Genomic DNA, 17,544 nt, shown 5'->3' with positions numbered 1-17,544 from the left:
AAATACATGAAGCAGAGCTATGTGTTTCAATATAAGTGAATCTCTACAATATAATCATGAGTAGGGAAAAAGTCATAGAATGACATTGATAGTGTGATACCACAGGAATTTGTAAAGCAATACCAGTTATATTTTTTGATACAAAGATAAGGAAAAACATTGAATTCATGACAGTGATTACCTGTAGGGTGAAGGGACAAAGATGTATTAGGAAGGAGTATAGAATAGTCTCAATTACATTTATAATTTTTGTCCAAAAATAGGTGACTCTGGCATATAAGACACATGTTGATATGACAAAGCCAAGGGGTTGGCATGGGGGCAATAAATGGCTGTTCATTATATCGCTATTCTTTTCTGCATATTTGAAATTATTCACAATAAACAAAATAAGACTTTAAAGAAGGTATCAAGCAGATTAAGGCTTTCAAATTCCTGATCAGCATTTCAGAAGGCTCCCAGTCTATGACTGGCCACATCACACTGCAGTTCTGTTGTTGAAGATGGTCTGGGGAGGAGTTCAGACAAGCCAGTACCTCCTATTGGCAGCGCAAAAGAGGTAGCAAGTTGATTCCTAGCTGCTGCAGCTTCTGGTGAGATGTAGAATGGGGGTGAATTTGATAGCACAAGATAGTGAATGAAAGTCCTTTTGACATGGAATAGAGTCATCCAGATAATAGCATGATCCAATGGTGCTTCCTAACCTTTATAAGTCATGGCACACATGGATAATATTTGTCTGACACATTGGAGTGGAAGCTACCACCTAGGGAGCTTCAGTTGCGCTAGGTCCTACCTGTGTCCCTGAGAGCTGAGTGAATCGGTATCTCACAATATCACACAAGCATAGCCCATTTGCAATACACCAGTGTGCCACAACACACCTTTTGGGATGCCCTGGCTCAGAATTTATTCTTTTCACATCTAAGAGGAGGGATAATAATGAACCACTCAAAACTCTGGCAGTGCTGATTTTTTTTTCAATCCCAAAGCTGTCTAAATGGACTGTACTAAAGAGTCACAACTACTTTGCTTGAATTTGTGAAGTAGTAATTAGGAGCAGAAAGAGGTTGTACAAAAGAAATGCACTTAACAGAGCCTGAAGATTTCCCCCTAAAGCAACTGAAGACAGATCAACAACTCTCTCCAATTCATACTTAGATATCATATCAGGGTGTGACCTGATAAACTCAGATGTGGAAGCAGGCAATATGGACAGTGTATTGTGGAGTAGAACAGGATGCAATTAAAAGCAATTAAACTGTATCAGACATAGATAATCCCTCACCACCACCTTAGGAGGAATTGGTAGGTCATACGGGTGAGCCACTCTAGTCATGGCAGCCCAGGATTTGGAATTTCTATATATGTTAATCATATATATGTTAAATGTAGATCATTCTATGGAATAGAGTAAACTTTTTTTGAACTAATTCTATCTTTATTCTTCAGAAGTCTCAAGCTCAAAGAGTTCTATCAGGTATAGAACTATAGTAAGGTCACCCAAACTAGTGACTGCACCTTACAGTTGCAGTCACTTTTTTATACCCTAGTTATGTAGACCAGATAATTGCTAGGATAGTGACTACAGAGGGCAATATCTCAGTCTCTTTGAAAGTGAGGCACTGGCCCATGGATACAGCATGGTAGGCTTTGTGGAAGGAAGGGCTGACAGAGTTCAGCCATGCTGGTTACTAATATATTGAAACATATCCAAATGTATTGGTAATTAGTCATCCCCTGAGACCCACAAACCTGCCGTATGACCACTGTGCCACACTAGCTCCTCCTCCAGAACCCCAACTCCCCACAGTCCAGTAACCAAAGTGTTAATGCCTAGCATAGCAGATGGCTGTTAAATATTTTGAATATCACCCATGGATGAAGATAACCACCACATCAACTCTCAAATGCTCACTAACCCTGCTGGCACCATCATCCCCATGATCATAAGACAGAACTGTACCTCTTTTAGTCCAATTTTGCCTTAAGTTTCCAAACCAGAGTAAAATACCTCTCTGAAAGAATTAAACTGCTCAGCCTCTTCTAGGCCAGATGTCAGCTATAGAGGGGAAAAAAGACCTTTTAATCCCATGGTCATGGTCACAGCTTTTTGGGTGGACCTGACCTTCCCTTAAAAGTGAGAGACAAAAGTCATCTTGACCCTCTACACAGCCAACCAAATCTCCCAGACTGGCCCAATCTTATGAGCCATCCTCCCTTCATTCCATGGCACCTTCCAAGCAGATTCTCCATTCCACATGATTCTAAAACTTATTTCTCAGGGACCGGGAGACTTCCTTGACAAGTGGATCCAATGAGTGATTTGGAGAGAACTTGACCCTAGAATATGCAGCAACATCCAGAGTATCAGCCCTGCCACCCATAGTCAAGAGGAGGCAGCACAGGGCTGGCAGGGAGAAAATAAACTGCCTGTGGAGCAGAGGGTAGGGGAGGAGAAGAATCATTCATGGTGCAAGAGTTCTGCCGTTCATTCAGGGAGTCAAAAGAGAAGGGCAGGAATTGCATTTGGATAGGCAACAAGGCATCATTCAAGAAATAAGGGAAAAGCAAAGGCAGAAGGACCACGCCTACTCACCAGGGCTGGTTATCGTCAGGAGGTCAAGCTTTCGTTGTTGCTGCAAAAGAAAACACACTGTGAGGGCATTGATTTGAGCCAGAGCCAAAATTGTGCTTAGCAGGTCAGGGCGGACAAGCAAAGAGGATGTTTGGACATACTGCAGGGTAAATCATACGGAATGTGGTACTCACTTCCAATTCTGCAGAGAGGGTTTGTACCCTAGAGACAAAGGGGGATGGATGGGCTTTTTTTTTGTCTTTGGAAGCGTAGGTGGTTAGAGCTTAGAGGTCTCTCAGTCAAATTATACCATACTTATGGAAAATGAGGCCCTGAGCAGAATGTGGCTCACCTAGAGCCACAGAGAAGGTCCCTTTCCAGTTTCCCAGTCATGGGCTCATTCTTCTGTACCAGATAGCTTTAGATTTCCCTTTGCTTATACTGGCTGCACTGGTTGAGTGTCCGATATATTGGCAATGCTCTTTGCCTTGAGTGCCTGTTGTACTGCCACCCTCCAGATACTTCTTTTTAACCAAGATATTTCTAGATTGGTTTCATTCTTAAGTCTGCTCATAATACTATAACAATTTCAATTAGTGATGACCAACCATTCCTTTTCTAACTGAATCCTTATCCTTTTTTACCACACAATATTCACACGGAATAATATTTGTCTAGCACACTAGGCTATGGGGATGAGGCAGCTTATGTTTGGAAGCAACTGGCCTTGGATACCCCAAAGCCTGAGGTGATCAATATCTCAAAAGGCCTGTTCCCTATTACAGCACAGCTACTGTCCTAGACTGGATGCCATGAAAACCTGAGGGTAGAGAAGTGGGTACAGGAGGCTGCAGCTGGTGAAGTGGTGAGCAGCCCTTCTAAAGACTTGAGTCAGGGTTCCTTAAGTCCCAGTCCTCCTGCTGACCTCTTTCTCTTTCCTACACTTGATTTTCCCTAAATAGTATTGGAAATCTCTGTTTCTGTTTTCTTAAAAGAGGTCCAAACAAATTCCATTTTGAGAGTCATTGCTCTAGATTACAAATTGCAGGAGCTTTCAATCACCTAGTATTTTGTGCAGCGGAGGCCTTGCTATATTTTACCTCCCCTGCATTTCCCTCTTTATCTTGCCTCTATCCAAGAATGGCTTCCTAAAATTCTGCTTAAGCAGAAAGGGGAAGGCAGAAACATTTTAAAATACTAACTGTGGTCAGGCACAGTACTAAGTACTTTGATGTATCAATTTTTTTAATACTCCTGGCAATTGTACAGGAGAGAAGGACATGATATTTAGAGGGGAGAAACTGTCTGTCCAAGACGTCTTCATTAAATGGCAGGGTCAGGATTAAACTTTGGTCAGTTCTGATTCTGACTCTAGAGTCCAAAATATGGCAATTAATATAAATCATCTAGCATGATGCCTGGTACTTAAAAGGTTCTCAATAAAAAGATCTATGCAGTATTGATGTTGTTATTATTACAGAACATCTGATCCTTGGTTTATGTAAGATGGCTCTTACTTTTTCATGAATTTTACTTATTTAAAGTTCAGAGATTTGACCTGCCACGAGGGCAGGGACCCCCTAAATGTCCCCACCAATTGTATAAACTGCTTCTGTTTCATCTTCTTTCTTGGTAGAGAACCCACTACTTTTTTTGGTTAGACAGGTCTACTTTGAGCAAGGTTAAAAGCTGCTTCCTGATGACACAATCACTGTTTCTAGCTATTGTCCATGACAATAGTTTGGAGAGCTGAAGAAGATCTGTGTTGTCTTCTCTCCAGTCTATATATTCCCAGGTCCTTTGTCCTTTACTCATAAGACCTGGTCTCAAATCTCCCTCTCCTCAGGGTCACCCTCCTTCTTCATCAACTTTGATCTGTTTCAGTCAAAATCTCTGTAAGATTTCTCTACCCCTTGCTTCAGTGACTTCTCATGTACCTAAAAGGAGGTCCAGATCCCTCCAGTGCCTTCTCAAACACACATACCTGTTTTCCTGCCAACTCATAATTCATTCCAGTTGACATTTTCAAGCAAACAATGCAACTCTAAGATGCCACTAATCTACACAGTAAGAACATATCCTAGCACTGATATGAAACACCCATCCACGCATGTGGGCTAGAAGGAACGCTGGAGCCAGACCTTCTTCCTTCCCTAACACGGAACCAGGCCAGTGGGACATCTGGCTTAAGCTGCCTTTGCCAAGGCCAACCTATGTGGCTTGGCACTTTCTTCATACATAAGGGAAGAATCTATCATGTCCTTTTTTCATACACTTGACTTTGTGATGATCACAGTTGGTGAAGATGGCCTATTTGTCTGAAATGTATTTTTTTCTAATTAAGAACTATTGCTAAATGGCAACTCTATGCCTAGGATTCTTTAAAGAAAAAAGGGAAGAAAAGCTGACAGAGTCAGACAGGCCTGGGCTTGTGTCCTGGCTTTCTGTCTCTGGCCTCAAACTTGGCAACTCTAAAATGAGCAAGTGAGACTGAAATGCCATCAGTGACTGGGAGCCAAACGCAACCAGGCAGTGTGCTTACGGGCTCCCTCTTCTGGTGTAGAACTCACTGAGAACCTGTAGCCAGCACACTGGGGGCACAAAGGACAGAGTCAGATTTTAAAAGGGACCACATTTTCAACTATCCTCTCACATTTTAATTTTCTGTGCATGTATCAGTCTTTCTCACTAGATGAGGAGCATCTTAAGGGCCTAGAACACCTATTATTAATTTTTGTAAAATCAGTACATGTCACAGAGTACCCCTCAGTAAGTATTGGCTGAACTCAACTGAACTAGTCCCCAAATCCACAGACATTATCCTTTCAAACCTCCATGCCTTTGCTTATGCTATCATCTCTGTCTACCCTCTTGAAATCTTCCTGAAGATTTCAACCTTCCTGAAGATTTCAACCATGGAAACCTCAAGATTTCCATGAAGTCTTCTTTGAACACCACCTCCCAAACCTAACCACTTTATCTCCCTTCCTCAGAACAGAATTTCACACTTTGTTCTTCCAATGCATCTTGCAAAGCCTATCTCACTAGGATCCTCAAGTAGGATCCTAGTGAGAAAGACAATGAAGACAGTATCATGTACTGTCTTCCTTGTCTGTCTTTGTCATGTACTGTCTTTCTCACTAGGAGAAAGTATCATGTACCGTCTTCATTGTCTGTCTTTCTCACTGATCCTACTTGAGGACAGGGCTATGTCATTTCACCTCTGTGTCCCCAGTTCCCAGAACAAAGGTCTGGAAGGAATGTTTGATGTCATCTAGCTCAAATAAATGTTTCAACTATGCTGTTATGCCTCTGCAATGACCCTGTTGATTAGGAATTAATCAGCATGGAGAGTAAACATGCTCTTTCTTTTCCAAGACTTTTCCCCTGCTACATCTTTGGGGTTCTTTGCCTTTAAGATTTTGCTCCTGCCATATCTGTAGCCAGGAATACTGTCAATCCATCTCTTCTGGGAGGGTTTCCCTTCTTTACTGTTGCCCAGAGGATTACTATCTCTCCCCACTCCTACAGCTCCTACTGTCTGTACCACCTCTGTGGTGATAAATTAACACTAACCTGGTGATAAGCCCCTTTAACCTACCGACCACTGACATATGTGTGCACCACCTAGTGGCACAAGCAGATATGCGTAGGCTGTTGTTTTAACCTCTAGCTCTTAAAACAGGATTACAAAACCTGCATGTTCTAGGTACAAACGAAAACAAAAGTGTATGTTCCAGAATGACTCTGCAACAATTTTTAGCTAAGAAACTGGAATATTTAAATAATTCCCTCAAAGTCATTCAAAAATAAAAGGACTGAAATGAAGTGAAAATTTTCCTTACTAGTCTACCAGGCACAATCATTTGAGATTGCCAATGAAAACTGTGTGGCATTTGTAAAAATAGAGCACGTGGTTTATAGAATTTGACCAATAATGTACAATCAGCTATATACAGAGAGGGGCATGTTGGACATAAAGAATTACCAAATTATTATAATTGGTTGCCAACTGAGAGAGATAAGAGCCTTTAATATGGATGGTAGGATAGGGAGGAAATGAAGCCAGTAAGGTAGGTGGCAGGTTTAATAGGCAGACAGGGCCTGATGACTCTTGAACCACTTTCTGACCAAAAGCTACAGTCTAAGGAAGGCAGAGCCTTCACATGTGTAGTAGTGGTTGTGTGTGTGTGTGTGTGTGTGTTTGTGTGTGTATGTGCGTTTGGGGTCGGGGAGAGGACATTCATCTCAGACAAAGAAATTCCACATTTTGATGGAGGAGAATGCATCCAAGTGTGCCTGTGTGGGATTCTATGGACTACTGAAGGAATGTGGGTATGCCAGCGTTGAATCAATCAGGAGTAGATATGTGGACTCCTGGCTGTGTATGACCCCTGCATCCAGCCTTCCCTGATAAACATGGTGTCCCATGGACATTCAGAGGAAACCAATTTCTTTGCTTAACCACTGTGTGGTGAATGCTGAGTATGACCTCATAAGGACAATGGAGGGTGGGGATTCTAAGGTCAGCAGGAGTAACCTCTGAATTGGGTATCCAGGGATTGCCAGAGTGTCTATAGTGGATGCTTGAGGAATTGTCCACCAGCACCCTTGCTCCAGGAATTATCCATTATTCCCCCATGCATCGAGTGAATGCTGTTATATTAGTACCATGTCACCCCACCTCTAGTCACAGTGGACTTCTCCAAAGGTAGAAGTCCTAAAAGCTGGGCTAATTAGACACCTTACCCAAGAACTTTGGACCTTTTCTGGATTCAATTATTCTCTCTGAAAACTATAGTTGTCCTAAGTTAAAGAACCTATCTTTAAAATTTTCATAATTATGAAAATCACACATGCTGATTTTTGTCATTTTCCAAATTTCCAGAAAATTCAGAGTAAAAGTAGAAAAATTGCTTTGAGTCAACTGCAACCAAGAACTGGGAATATTTCCAGAAAATTCAGAGTAAAAGTGAAAAGTAATGAAATCCTACCACTGAAAGAGAACCATAGTTAATATTTTGGTGTATTTTCTTATCATCTTTCTCACTATGTGTATATATTTAATGATATTGTATTTATATATAATAAATGAAGTACAATTCTAATCCTGTGCAACATTATGTTCATATAATTTTTCATCCCAGGCTGCATCTTTGTTTTGAAGTAGGAGAGTGTAAGTCACATATATTTATGGTCATAGCTAATACATTTGATCTTACAACTGTGATTTTGTTTCTAATCTTTTTCTTTTCAGGGAAGGTAGCATTAATCAACAAGATACCATTAGGATAAACACTTGCTTATTTTGTCACAAGGAGCCAGTTTGAAAAGCCCAGCTACTGCAGCCTACCAATATAGATAAAGGCTTCTGAATCTGGGAGACTCTTCAGGCAATATTCAACTTAGAAGATACTCTTTTATTTTTTCATATCTGAAGCCCCTATGACTGCAGTTACAGAAAGCATTAAAAACAAACAAAACAAACAAACAAACAAACAACCAAGAAAGCATTCTGAAGAGTGCTGGATTCAAAATCAGACAGACAAAGGTGAATTCTGATTCTATAACCTCTGAGCTCTGTTATCCTAGGCAAGTTATCTAAGCTAGCTGGCAATGAGGTACTCAGCCATAAAAAGAGTGTACGCCAACCTCCAGGGGCCTAACAGGAAGGCGAAGCAAAGAGAAAAAGGAAGAATCACTCTAAACGGGGGAGCCACAGGCAGAGTGGGGGAATGCACTGGTTGAATACTAGGATTTCCGAGTGCTGGCTACAGCTCTGTGTCACCTCAGGCTGAGCCTTTGGGCTTCTCACTATCTGGTACCTAGCCCTTTACTATGGCCTCTTAAAGCTCTCCCAGCTTCTAGTTTTCTTTCCTACAGGTCATCCTCCACACTGCAGCTGGAGTGAGCTTTCTAGAATGCACATCTGAAAACTCATCAGGATTCCTATAAGACAAAATCTTAGCCTTAGGTGGCTTTTGGAGGACTTCTATAACCTGGCTTCTGCCTTCCATCTCTTGTCCTCTCAGACTCTGAGCTCTAGCTATGATCAACCACTTCTGGTTGCCAAATTTGCCGTGCTTTCGTCATTTGCCTTTGCACATGTTGTTCCCTCTAATTGGAACAACAACCCCATACCCAAACTAGTGAGGAACTAATTCCTGCTTGTTATTTGGCTCTTAACTCACGCTACTTCTGCTGTAAAGCGTTGCTTAACTTGCCAAGGCTGTGCTAGATCGGGTCCTTCCCCTGTCCTTCCCCATCAGAGCACCATCACATTGTATTTCCGTGACCTCCTCACTCCTCCATCCTCTCTAGTGGTTGTGTGAGTTTCCTGAAGGCAGGCGCTGTGCCCTCTTTATTTCTCTCCTCTCAGGGACTAGCCTAGCACCTGACCAACAGATAATGCTCAATTCAGATTTGGTGATTACTTGCTCCCAGGATGGCAACTAAACAGGGTCCCACTGAATTGGTCACCAAAAGAGGTCTTTAGTTTTACCCCTTGTCTTCCAATAGGCATACATCAACATACCCATACAAAACTCATGCACTACCCCCATAATTTTTGTGAAAACTCTGTTTCTGTCTTGGGGACCCAGGAATTGGGCCACAGAGAATTTGGCCTTCTTCATCTTGATGGGTAGTTACGAGTCTATGGTTAAAAATTCACTTTTCGTTTTGGTCACGACTGCATTGCAATTACCTCCCAGAATGAGAAGGGACGTGTTGTTCTGGGAGCTCAGTGGCTGGTTTGATGTGTGGGGTTCTGCGTGGTAGAAGAGAATAGTCACTGATTATGTGTTCTGTTTTGCTTTCTGTGTTTCATGCAAGATAGCTATTTGGGGAAAAGTCAGTCTTTCACAGCATAGACTGGAGATGATTTAAATAAGAACACCAGTAATCCCCAGGCATTCTCCTGTCACTCCAGAAGCCAGCCATCGGGGGAGGACTTGGGGATCAACACTCTCCAGAAACAGGGGCCACAGGGGCATAAGCACACATTTGGCTTCAGGGCTCAAGCCCTTTCCTTTCCTGTAACCCCTCCCTTCTCTGCTCAGTTCATTCCCTCCCCCAGCCATAGTCACTTTCTAGGCATCTAGGGATCCCATGCCCTGCTCCCTGCCCTATCCCCAAGTGTAGCCTGCTTCCTGGATATATTTTATGTGGGACAGGCCTCTCTCCAAACTCACTGCTTCTAATCTCTCTTACTCCAATCTAGCCTCTTCACTGGCTATAGGACTGATCATTCTAAAATTAAATTTGCTCTTTTCTTTGAATAATTTAATGATTCCCATTGCATTTTTGGGAAGACTAGATTTCTTAGTTTGGCATTCAAGGAGGGTGCCAAAAATCTCCACGAGTTGTATGTGTTATTTGAAAAAATGGTTTTTACATTATAATATTTACATCCAAATATTACATACTTGGAAAACAAACCAAAAATACCTATTATTTTCAGAACCAAGTTTCAGACAATAAAGTGGGGCCTGTAATTATGTCAGTCAGTGTGATATGTAGCAGACTGATTCTCATCTGGCTGGAGGAAGGAGTGGGGAGGGGCCAGTTTCCTCTGTGAGGAAAGAGAGCAGAGATCATCGAAATTTGGGAAACACTATCTCAAGGCCCTGAGCTCATGCCCACCCCCAAGCCTTCTATATGCAAGACCATTCTGTGCACCACCACCTTACCTGCTTCCAACCTTGGCTCCTGCCCTTGACTAGATCTTCTTTCTACCTCTCCTTTTGCTGAACAACTGATGGGCAGCATGGCTTTCCCAGATAACACCTTGCCTCAACTCCATGACTCTCCATTTATTTATTTGTTAATTCAACAAATACCAATGAAGCATTTGCTATGTATGTGCCAGGCATCTTGCTGGGGATAGAGTGAGAAAGACACAGCCCCTGCCCTCAAAGAGCTAGCTAGACAGATAGAAGACAGATATGTCAAGCAAATAATCACACAATATGAATTTATTTTAATTGTGGTAAGTGCTCCCAAGAAAAATATGGGAAAAGGTATTCTGATGGGGGTTCAAAGTATCCCTCAAGCTTTACCTTGGTCCACTGACTGATATCTGGATGCCATACCCGATCGCCTCTCAACCTCACTGCCTTCAGGGGAAACATGAACAGTGGCTGAGGCTCACCCTCCCTTTCCAGGACCTACCCTCATCAGAATAATAAAAAATGCTTTAGCATGTTACTCAGAGAGAGAGTAGATAAGAGTGGACATCACTCAAAGCTGAAATAAAATCCCACAACTAGGGGTTATAATCCAGTGGGAAGCAGAGTGGGGTAGCAAACAAAACCTCAGCTGCACATGTGAGATTGCTTCAATATATTTTGCAGAGTAGTTTCTGCTCCTGTAACTCTCTTTTATTGGAAAATTCAGGCATGCAAGTGTCTTTCATCCCCAGGGCAACTTAAAGGAGTATCTTGGTTCAGCCTCTGGCGGCCGGCACAAAAGCAGGGCAAGTGGAAATAGAGAGGAGCATATAAAACTGCAAAGACAATTTGCAAGTAGAATTAATAGCTGCTGTGGCTGAAGCAGCTGCCATTTGCTAAGCACTTTGTATGTGCCAATCTTCACAACAGCCGTTTGAGGCAGGTATTGTTGCCCTTTTTTTACAAATGAAGAAACTTGCTCAAGGTCACAGCTGCTAAGTGGAAAAACCTACACTCAAACCCATACTGATTGCCTCTGAAGCCTACGCTCCATTAGTCGTGACAGCAGTTAGTTGTGAGGGATGAGGGAAAAATCTTGGCTTATTCGCAGGTTTATAGGCAGAAAAGCAGCATGAATTGCTGTGGGTGACGCCACACACCTGGAGCAGCCTCTGCACAAGGGAGTGAAAGAAGCTACAACTCAAGTGTGATCTTTTGTACTTTTCCTCCATAGTGTTCACAATTTGAAATTCTCTATTAACTTGTGTTTATATTTGATTAATGCTATTCTCATTACATTCTAAGCTCCATGGCAAAAGGACAGTGTTTAAGTCTCCTGGCAGTGTGGGCTCTGTCTAGATATGTGTTAGGCGAGTGAATACAGAAACCTCGATCAAGTTCCTAAAGAGGACTGGATAAACAGCTGAAACCCTTACTCCTGCTGGAGAGAAATGAAACATGCCTCATCCTAAAATCTTACACAGTCAGATGGGGGTTGTGCTAGAGGATTTCACTTTCCTTTGCTCTGGAGGAAGACCCAGGCATCAAGAGGCAGCGAGAGGAAGGCCGTTCCAGTCATGAGTCAGAAGATTACATGCTAGGGCAGTAATTCTCTGCTCTAGCCCTAAAAGGTCATGTGGGGACCTGCAAGAAGAGACTGGTATTTCAAGTGACAGTAGGTTGTGCTCAAAGCTGACAAATGCCCACCCAGTGCACCCATGGGCCCCACAGCATCTAGGCAGTGATTACCTAACATGTCTCATGTTACAGTTAGGTGCTTACATATTGGTCTACCTCTTCTCTCTTCATGTGCCACCCTCTGCCTTCTCTTCCAACATGAGGAACTGAATATTTTTCATATATTGATAGTTTTTAAATACCTGTTCCCTGATAGGGCTTTGAGAAGTTTGTTGCAGATGTGATGTTTTAGCTTATTGACAGAGCAAGTTTCATGATTATAAATTATTTTGATATGTTTTTAATAAGTCACATTTCTTTTTGTGGAATCAAACTTTAGAATTAAGATGTGCCTTTAAGGACTTCAAATGATACTTCAGTGCTATGATTACTCTTCATTATTAAGGAAGTTAAGATGCAGCATGCATGATGCTATCCCAAATCACACACTGCTGGGATGTCAGAGCAAGGGTCTTTGGAGATCCACTAGCCCAACTATTTTAAAGAAAAGTAAACTGAGGCCACAGAAGGAAAGGGATCTGCTCAAAATCACCTGCCATATTGTTCTGTACTGTTTACTTATTTCTCTCCTTCAGTAGGGTGGACGAAGCAGATTTATGTCTATAATCCAGTGCCTAGAAAAGAACAAATGCCCATAAAAACTTGTCAAAGAAAGCAAGGTAGTGGGGCGTAAGTAGAGGAAGGGGAAATATTTAGTTCGTAATTAGTTCTGGATTCCAAAGTTATGTTATTTATTTGATTCAAGCTGTTTTAACTGAAGATTTACCAAGAGGGCCTCGTTTTAGACATGGTAATTAATGTAGATATAATAAAAGGAAAGAAACCTAGGTTAGCGATGAGGCCCTAGCTACCTTCTGTCTCCAAGAATGGGTCTGTTATGCTTGACATAGTCTTAAGACTATCAGGAAATCTCTCTGAAACACCACATTCTGTTTGTTTCTTTACATATTTGATTATTTATAATATACTAATTCCAAAAAAAGAATTTGAAGATCTTACAATAAAAGAAATGCAACAAAATAAAAATAATGCAATTAAAGACATGGAGAAAAAAATAAGGATAGGCAAAATTAGATGATACTAGGTGCAAGGTCATGACTCACAATTCATATCCTTAGTGTCCTTAGGAAGGATATGCTGAGGCCTTTAGGGTGGTAGGACTTGCCCCAGTTCATGTAGTGAAATACCAGCAGACTGAACTCCCCTGTGTTGTTTGAATAAGGATTAGGAGCACAGAGATAGGTGAAATATGGCAGCAGGGAGAGCAATGGTGCCAGAATAAGATGCCCCAGCTCTGGGCCATAGATCAGAGCAAAAAACAGACAACTGGACAAGTCCTAGCTTACACATTCACCAGCACTAAAGCCCTTGAACAAATGACTTCATCTCTCTCTCATTTTCGCATCTCTAAAATGAGGATTAAATGGAATATAAACTGGAATATAACTTCACTCAGAAGTTTCATATTACAAGAAATATTACTATAGTAATAGGATACAATACAAAATTTTCTTTTTAAAGATAAAACATTTAAGGGTGAAAGCTTCAGATTTTTTGAGAGTATCAAGGTCAGTCTCTAGTTGGGTGGAAGAGTTTGGAGGCTGTGACTTTTAAAAAGATCCTATCATACTCAAGTAAGTGTTCAATAACATCTTTTTTGGTTCCCATTCTCCTTCAGACTCAGCAATTGTACAAAGTAGCTCACAGCAGCTCCACATAGAACTGTGGTATAGACTGAATGAAATGGATCAGGAACACTTAGAAGCCAGGAGCTGTGTTTTCTGGCCCCAGCTTTGCCACTAACTTGGTGTAGGAATCAACAATTCACCTTCTCTGAACTTACCTCTGCCATACACTGTCTAAGTGACCATGAACAAGTCAGTTAAATACTTTGAAATGGGTTTAACAAAACTCGCCTACGAGTAGAGCAGTTAGCTAAGTGCTTGGAATTTTTAATTCCAAGACCCCTTGTTTGGAAAGTCTTCCCTCCTGTCTTTCTTTATATATGACTCAGCACCTTGTATTACCCTTGGCCACAGACGTTATCACTGTATATTACAGTGATCTGTCTGAGTCATCTGACTGTGAGCTTTTACCAGCAAGGACACTGTGATTCAGATCGGTATCTCCAGCTCCTACCACTGTACTTGGCACATAGCAGGCTCTCAGTCATGTTTGCTGAATTGCACGATATTGTGGAGTTCCTGTGAAAAATATCATGACATTCAAAATAAAACTCTGGCACTGAAAGTGATGCAACATTAATCTGTATTCCCGCCCAGCCGGAGTAATGCCTCTTCACGATGTCAGAGTTATATATACTCCAGGAAGTAAAAGTGCCAGGCCATAAAAGTCTATTTTCTGCATTTGACTGTCTCTCAAGGAAGCTCCATTCCACGCTGATTGACCAAGACTTTCTACAAAAAATTGCCAGCTTGATTATGGGGAAAGAATCCAGATCTAATTGTTCTTTGTAAGCCTGGGACAGAAGGTATTGTTGCTTGAAAAATGGAACTGTCTAAATTAATTTTCCTGAAACAAACATCTTTGCCAAATAAAAGCAATGCATAATAACAACCCATAATTAAAAGCAAAATGATAACTTTTGTTACATGGAGAAAGCAAATGTGTTCACTATAAAAAAAAAAAGACAAAAATGTTATTTTCTTGGATTTCCAGGGACACATCTTGAAGTCTGTTGAGAGGGGTCAGTGTGTGTGTGTGTGTGTGTGCATGAGTGTGCACACAAGCATGCTCGCTTGTGTTTAGAAGTAGCACGCAATGAAAAAGATGTCTCTTTCTTTCCTTTCTTTGTTACTGAACAAGAAGTTTTGAAAAACAAGCATTGTTTATCTCTGATTTCTCAACAATGCAGCCAGAATATTCTAAAATTCCCTTACACTTTGTATAGACAAGAATTAGAAAAGTGAGGGAAATTCATATTTATTGAACTGCTTTTATTTTCCCTTGCCTAACTTTCCTAACATATTTTAATTTATTTCAATTTTTTGACATATATATACATTTGTAAATTGATAAATGCTTTCGTAAAACGCTCATTAAGATATAAAAAATTTTAGTGAACATCTACTATGCAAATAATGCTTTATTTATGTTAACTTATCTTATCCTCACAACATATCTGTACCATAATGCAGGTATTTAACTCCATTTTAGAGATAAGGAAACTGAAGCTCAAAGAAGTTAATTAAATTGCCCAAGTCGTACAGATAGTAAGTGATGGAGCTCAGATTAAAACTGAGCTTTTGATTCTGAAGCCTATGCCCTTAAAAATACTTTAATCATAGTATACAGTATTACTAAATAATTCTACCAATGATATCAAAATAAAAAATGAAAAATACATATAAAATCTCAACATCTCAATATTTTCTTTTTCTTTACATTTTTAAAAAATGTTCATAGGTTATTGGGGGAACAGGTGGTATTTGGTTACATGAGTAAGTTCTTTAGTGGTAATTTGGGAGATTTTGGTGCACCCACCACCTGAGCAGTATACACTGCACTCTGTTTGTAGTCTTTTATCCCTTATCCCCTTCCCACCATTTCCCCCTGACTCTCCAAAGTCCATTGTGTCATTGTTATCCCTTAGCATCCTTATAGCTTAGCTACCACTTATGAGTGAGAACATGTGATGTTTGGTTTTTCATTCCTGAGTTACTTCACTCAGAATAATAGTCTCCAATCTTATCCAGGTCACTGCGAATGCCATTAATTCATTCCTTTTTAAGGCTGAGTAGTATTCCATCATACATATATATACCAGTTTCTTTATCCACTCATTGATTGATGGTCATTTGGGTTGGTGCCTCATTTTTGCAATTGCGAATTGTGCTGCTGTAAACATACATGTGCAATTATCTTTTTCATATAATGACTTCTTTTCCTCTAGGTAGATACCCAGTAGTGGGATTGCTGATTCAAATGGTAGATCTACCTTTACATCTTTAAGGAATGTCCACACTGTTTTCCACAGTGGTTGTACTAGTTTACATTCCCACTAGCAGGGTAGAAGTGCTCCCTGTTCACTGCATCCATGCCAACATCTATTATTTTTTTATTTTCTGATTATGGCCATTCTTGCAGGAGTAAGGTGGTATCACATTGTGGTTTTGATTTGCATTTCCATGATCATTAGTGACCAACAGCTAGTCTCACTTTTTTCCATGCTTTTTTCTAGCCGTTGTCTAAGTATCTGTGTTTGTGATGCATAGGTAATAATTACATATTAAAAACAAAGATATAATCATGGCATTAATATGATGTTGTGACTTGGTGTATTCTGTTATTTTTAGTTTATATAATAAGAATTTTTCCAATACTGTTACATAGTCATCGTGAATGTTATTTTAATTACTTTATAATGTTCCTTTTATGGAAAGAGCATAGTTTACTTAAATTTTAATATAAGACATTTAGGCTGTTATTATTTTGTTATTATAAATGACATCACAAAAAACATCTTCCTGAATATAGTTTTTTCCTTCATTTGGGTAACATAGGTAAGATGAATACCCATGAGTGAAATTCCTGGGTCTAAAAGTGTGTACCTTTTTATTACTCTTTGTTCATATTGCCACATTGATTTCCGGTAGGATCACTCCAGTTTACACTTCCATGAATAATGTGTGAGATAAAGATTTTACTTTAGCCTTGCCAGCATGTGGGATTATAACTGAAATTTTTTTTGTGATTATAATAGGTATCATATGGTATTGAACTGTTGTTTTAATTCCTTTTTTAAAAGATGATTTAGTGGGTTTGAAGTTTTTCATTATCTTGTTAATTCATTATAGCTCACATAGTGAAAAACTGACTTTTCACGTGTATCTGTCGGGCATTAAGATTTTGGCTCTGTTTGCATTTTAAACTCTCAGGGGATAACCACCTCTTTTGTTCTCAGTTCACCAACTTTAGTAGCACTGGGAATATCCACTTGGGCCTGAGTTGGCACCAAATGAAATGTTTTCCCTAAATAACAAGGCCCCTTTCAAAGTTTCCCGTCAAAGATGGATTCTAGCTAAAGTTGGAAATACACATCTAGATAGTGTGAATATAGCTCCACCAGAGTTTAAGGATTCTCTGATCTCCCCCCCTCCGCTTTTTATCCTCCCTGAGAATCAATAATGTCACTTCTCACAAGGCATGACAAGCTTTGCTCATCAAAGACACTGATTGGGCCACCGTGCAAGAGCTGTGCCTCTTTCCAATGGTTCCTCTGGATCCCTTAATTCCTAGATGCTGGAGAGGATAGAAGGGTCCCAGGACCTACTCTACTTAGGAAGAGATACTCTTCTCACCCTCAGAGAAAGCTAGGTAAGATCCCCCATGAGGCTTTGAGAAAAGAGAGCCACATTGGCTTTGCCTCATGTTCAAAAGGAGTTCTCCTGGCTGGGCATGGTGGTTTATGCCTGTAACCCCAGAGCTTTGGGAGGCTGAGGTGGGAGGATTGCTTGAGGTCAGGAGTTTGAGATTTTGCCTCTTAAGTCTGGAATTCCTGGGCAAGAGTCTAGCTTTGCTGCCCTTGGGCAGGGGCATATACTACCAGTCTTTATAGTCTCAGGTAGTCATATACTA

The 17,544-nt window shown here is 40.6% G+C and overlaps 1 protein-coding gene across 5 annotated transcripts in view; it reads right to left on the bottom strand.

The window, feature by feature from the left end:
* LOC100967527 (AGBL carboxypeptidase 4) overlaps positions 1-17,544 on the bottom strand; it is a 1,457,032-nt gene that overhangs the window by 330,899 nt on the left and 1,108,589 nt on the right. For all 5 annotated transcript variants that reach the window (XM_034964682.3, XM_008954952.5, XM_055093139.2 and 2 more), the window contains exon 6: positions 2,600-2,639. In XM_034964682.3, coding sequence (XP_034820573.1) covers positions 2,600-2,639 — 40 coding nt within the window. The remainder of the gene's footprint in view (positions 1-2,599; positions 2,640-17,544) is intronic.

The sequence above is a fragment of the Pan paniscus genome, chromosome 1 (assembly GCF_029289425.2).
Source record: "Pan paniscus chromosome 1, NHGRI_mPanPan1-v2.0_pri, whole genome shotgun sequence".
NCBI classification, from domain to species: domain Eukaryota; kingdom Metazoa; phylum Chordata; class Mammalia; order Primates; family Hominidae; genus Pan; species Pan paniscus.
The sequence above is the reverse complement of the archived record's forward strand: the minus strand, read 5'-3'. Positions and strand labels throughout refer to the sequence as shown.